At 34.3% G+C, this 5213-nt stretch overlaps 1 protein-coding gene across 6 annotated transcripts; it reads left to right on the forward strand.

The window, feature by feature from the left end:
- Positions 1 to 297: 297 nt before the first annotated feature.
- LOC105958243 (RNA polymerase II C-terminal domain phosphatase-like 4) lies at positions 298 to 4688 on the forward strand. 6 transcript variants are annotated; one of them, XM_012982246.2, is made up of 10 exons: positions 298 to 453; positions 1131 to 1220; positions 1777 to 1952; positions 2406 to 2497; positions 2645 to 2763; positions 2901 to 3081; positions 3183 to 3472; positions 3565 to 3753; positions 4033 to 4071; positions 4141 to 4688. In XM_012982246.2, exons 3-10 carry the CDS (start codon positions 1777 to 1779, stop codon positions 4447 to 4449), a joined length of 1395 nt encoding a protein of 464 aa, XP_012837700.1. In that variant the 5' UTR covers positions 298 to 453; positions 1131 to 1220; the 3' UTR covers positions 4450 to 4688. The 6 variants fall into 6 exon arrangements, with proteins under 6 accessions (XP_012837700.1, XP_088682877.1, XP_012837702.1 ...); XM_088826751.1 differs by having other exon boundaries at positions 2648 to 2763; XM_012982248.2 differs by lacking the exons at positions 298 to 453; positions 1131 to 1220 and having other exon boundaries at positions 1860 to 2035.
- The last annotated feature ends 525 nt before the right edge of the window (positions 4689 to 5213 follow it).

Here is a 5213-nt window from a genome sequence, read left to right on the forward strand (position 1 = left end):
TCACATTTTGTTTCTCATATTCATAAAATACACATTTAGTCATTTATGTGTCAATACTTTAACAATTTTGTTCCTTTCCGTCAGTCTACCGTAAGCCCATTAGTTAAAGCAGCGACGGAGACACACTAGATTCCATTAGTACTGACGGAAAATTGAGCGAAATGACTAAAAGTGTTGAATTAAACATGAGGGATCAAATATGTTTTTTGTGAACATGGGGGACCGAATGTAAAATTAGTGCAAACTTAAAGGGCAAAAAAAAATTGTATTTTTTCCCTAAATTAATCTACCCACTACGAAATATATTTCCTTAACTCGGAAATCTTTTTACTCTTCCGTATTCTACCACTTCCCTCCCCAATTCTCAGTATCACCAAATTTGAGGGCAAATCTCGTTCTTCTCCAAATATCAAGAGTCTGATATTCCGGCGAAGAAGAAGTTCTTATTTATCGGTGGGCAATGCGATTTATTTTGATCCGAAATATATTTCTAGATAATTAAATCTAATTGAGTATGCGATTTTGAACGTTTAGGGCTTTTAAACACACATAGATGGTGATTTTCGTTTGTATAAATTAATGCTTTTATTTTGATCCGAAATATATTTCTAGATAATTAGGTTTATCTCGTTCGAAGGAAACACAATTTGAAGGAGTATGGGATATGATTTGTTAATTAACAGCAAGTTATTATGATTAATGTATTTGTTTGGTGTAACAAATAAAAAATTTCTTAATTTGATTATACCATCGATAGGCGTTCATGCTGTTCTACTTATGCATGTGCCGATATTAAAATTTAAATTAATTAACTACTGCTTCCAAAACTTATCATCAGGTTATTTAAGTATATGGATTTTCAATTAGTTTTAAGGAGATCGTAAATGAAAGTTATCACAAGAGTTGCTATGTATTTCGAGTAATTTTAGAGAGGTAGAGTTTGTTTGGATAAACTGTTATAAATTTTGAGGTTAAGATGTAAATTGTCTACTTTTCATTTGCTGCACCGATTTATATAATTTTCTTCTTTTATATTTTAAGCATTTAAGCATATCTCATAGTTTCTCGTGTTTGTGTCCTCTAATTTTAAATTATTTTCACCTTTCGATTGCAATCAACACTGTTTTCAGGTAGAAACAAGTTTTTGTTCCGTTATCCAAACAAGTCGTGAATGAATTTGTGTTGGCTGCTCTAAGATTCAACATAGCCAAGCAGTAACGGTAACTTTCTAAAGATCTCATCCGTGTATGCCGATTATAGAAATTTCATTTAAAAAAATTGCTATTCTCTTCTCTGCATTAAGATTACAGTTATTCCTAAACTTGCTCCCTTTGCTATTTACTGAAAACTTGATATTAAATGTTGATACACCTCTTCCGAGTCATTTAATAAAATAATACTTCAATGAAAAATGCATAAAAATAAGTATATAATAATTAAAGTTGTATTTGCAATAAAAGAATAATACTATTGGCCCTTTTTAGTGCATTTTTATCCAAAACTTTTCAAATAAAGTATTGAAAAATTATATAACAGATTAGAATTTAGAGGCCCCTAAACTTACTTCTTTTTGAAGGCCCAAGTGGCATGTATTATTGCCCTTTGCATCGGGCAGGCCGAGCCTGGATGGTGTCTTATTTATGTTTTCATGGTTAAAAAAAAAAAAGAAAGAAACGAAAAAGAATAGTACTGATGATTTTTCTTTTCTCTTTCGATTTTTTTTTATTTAGTCTATGCTAGAATGTTTAGTAATGTATTTTTTGGATGGCATGATAGATGAGTTTAGCAGAGGACTCTCCTGCACACTCGTCAAGTAGCGATGGCGATGATTTAGTAGCATTTCTGGACGCTGAGTTGGATATTGCTTCTGATGGAGAAGCTGATTCTGAAGAAGTTGCGGATGATGAGGATAGTGATAATGGTGACGAGGATGATGACTTGGATCTTAAGAGGTATACTTGATCTGATGAAGTCATTTGCTTAAGAAACCATTTGCGTGTGATGGTGACTTGGATGTTGACTTGGATCTTAAGAGGTCATACTTCGATTCATACTTTTTGTGGGCTATTTGCATGTGATGAATATTTCAAAAGAAACCATTGTGTAACTATCATGTTTCAAAGATAAACGTTTCTAATTAGTTGTCTGTATGAGGCTTAACTTCCACCACGTCGCTTGGAAGATATTGGTTCCTTGAGGAATTGTCTCGTTGTTGTTCCTTGGCGTTGTTGGTTGAAACTTGTCCACTGTCCAACGAAAGTAACTTGATGAAAGTAGTTAAGTTGTGTTTGCCAAACACTTGCAAATGTGCTAAAGCCATTTCTGTGCTCTCTTCAAATGTTGTTTCTGTTATTTCCACTTTTCTGATAATTATGCTTTCTTTCTATTTTTTTTTTATATTGTAGAGTTAAAAGGCGCAAGATGGAGTTATCTGAAGACGTGAATTTTGACGTAATAAATTCTCAAAGTTCCTCATCTGCAGAGCAAATTTTAAGTGGTGAGTTTGTGATTTTTTTAACACCATTACTCAACAGAGTTTTGACCCTTTGTTATGTTTTCTTTTGTATTTGCAAGTTGTTTATGAACAGGTTTTTGACTTATGTTTATAACAATTTAGGCATTCCTTGATCTTCTTGTTGTGCAGCAGGGTCATCACCTAAGAAGAACACGTGTCTGCATCCCGGTGTTTATGCAGGAATGTGCATGAAGTGTGGCCAAAAAATGGATGATGAATCTGGTGTTGCATTTGGGTACATACATAAGGTCACTTTTTTTTTAAATATATTTTGTTAAACCTAAACCTGGTGTAATATATATTAAGCATCGCAAAGATTATGCCAAGTCTCTCTTCAATTATTCTTACTCATTTTGATGAAATAAATTATCTTTGTTGCTTGTAGAATCTGAGGCTTGCTAATGACGAGATAGACCGATTACGTGACAGAGACTTGAAGAACATGCTACGCCATAGAAAGCTTTGCTTAGTTCTTGATTTAGATCATACCTTGCTCAATTCAGCCCGACTTCATGATATTACAGAGCAAGAAGGCTACTTAAATGGCCAAAGAGAAGCTTTGCCAGGTATTTTTCCCCTTTAGCATTATTTGGATGGTGTATTGTCATGTTTTTAGTGAATTCTATCATGTACCTGACTTACAGTTAGTTTGCAAATGAACGAACAGATAATTTAAAGAACAGCTTGTTCAGACTGGATTGGATTTATATGATGACTAAGTTGAGGCCGTATGTGCATACATTTCTGAAAGAAGCTAGCAAATTATTCGAGATGTATATATACACTATGGGTGAACGTCCGTATGCATTGGAAATGGCAAAGCTGCTCGACCCTGGAGATATTTACTTCAATTCCAGAATAATTGCACAAGGTGATTGCACTCAGAAGCATCAAAAGGGTCTTGATGTTGTTTTGGGTCAAGAAAGTGCCGTTGTCATCCTTGATGATACCGAAGCCGTACGTGTGATTTTTAACTTTTATAAACGAAATTCTGATACCCATGTTTTATAACCTTATGATTAATTTGTTCAACTGGAATAATTTTCTAGGTGTGGAGCAAGCACAAGGATAATTTAATATTAATGGAAAGATATCACTTCTTTGCTTCTAGTTGCAAGCAGTTTGGCTTCAACTGTAAATCACTTTCCGAACTACAAAGTGATGAAAGTGACACTCAAGGAGCACTCGCTTCTGTTCTGAAAAGACTTCAGCAGATCCATACTTTATTCTTTGATGCGGTACTCTCTCTCTCTCTCTCTCTCTCTCTCTCTCTCTCTCTCTCTCTCTCTCTCTCTCTCTCACACACACACACACAACACACACACACACACAGACATAAAGAACTAATTTAAATTTTAATCAGATTCTTTTGAAACTCTCTCTCTCTCTCTCTCACGTGGTTCTCTCTCTCTCTCTCTCTCTCTCTCTCTCTCTCTCAGAGAGAGAGAGAGATAAAGAACTAATTTAAATTTTAATCAGATTCTTTTGAAACTCATTTTGTTGGTCTATTGTTTCAGGAGCGTAAAGATAGTCTTGAGGACCGGGATGTGAGACTGGTAAAATACTAAATTAACTTGTACCAATTTCAATAAGATGAATTTACGGTAATTTTTTTAATGTTACAGGTGATGAAAACTTTACGAAAAGAAGTTTTAAAAGGATGTAAAGTTGTGTTCACCCGTGTTTTCCCGACTAATTTTCCGTCCGAGCACCATTCCCTATGGAAAATGGCTGAGAAATTGGGAGCCACATGCTGTAATGAAATCGATCCATCTGTTACACATGTGGTCTCCATGGATGCAGGAACCGACAAATCCCGTTGGGCGGTGCAGGAGAAGAAGTTCCTGGTGCATCCACGGTGGATAGAAGCTTCCAACTACATGTGGCAGAAGCAGACAGAAGAAAACTTCCCCGTTAGTCAAGCGAAGAAGTAAATGATTTTATTTATATCTAACATCTGCTGACGAAATAGAAGTGAATGATTTATTTTTTGTTTAATGTTTTGTAATGGCTTAAGTCGGACCTTCTACTGGTGTATAAATTTTGTATTAGAAAGGTCCCTTGAAGAAGGTGATAGCTGTTTAAGACATGGGACTTTATCGAAGCTCAAGTTTTGAGTTTATCGATTAGTTAAATTAACCCCGAATGGATTTGTTTCTTGTTCTTGGTTTTATTATCTCCCTTTTGCATTTTATTTTCTGATGGGCAACACAACTTGCACTATAGAGAATGATTATGGGAAAATTCGTATTTATGGTCAAAATAAAAATAAAATCTTATTGATATTAATTATGAAATGTTTTTGGGCCACCTTTTCAATCAGCAATTGAACTTTGTACGAATTACATGAAGTGAGTCCGTGTATCAATTTTATTTATTTATTTTTAATAATTAAATAAAAGTCACTTGACATTCTCATACCATTTGTCCAAACAAAACTGAAAATACGAAAAAAAAAATGCAAATGAAGATGTAGTTTGATTACATGAATAACTATCTTTGGCGTGTGCTTTTTTGTTTTTACCATAGTGCTTTTATTATGTCCCATTTTTTGAGTCATTTAATCAACGGGATGCAACGAACTAAACGCGCTCAAGAATAATTTAAGCTTCAATCTTTATACACAAAGGAAAGATTTGTCCGGAAACCATAGATCCATTTTTTTGAAATATTTGTAAGGCTGCGGCTATATGCAATA

This window comes from Erythranthe guttata, chromosome 2 (assembly GCF_056151865.1).
Source record: "Erythranthe guttata isolate IM_541 chromosome 2, IM_541, whole genome shotgun sequence".
NCBI classification, from domain to species: domain Eukaryota; kingdom Viridiplantae; phylum Streptophyta; class Magnoliopsida; order Lamiales; family Phrymaceae; genus Erythranthe; species Erythranthe guttata.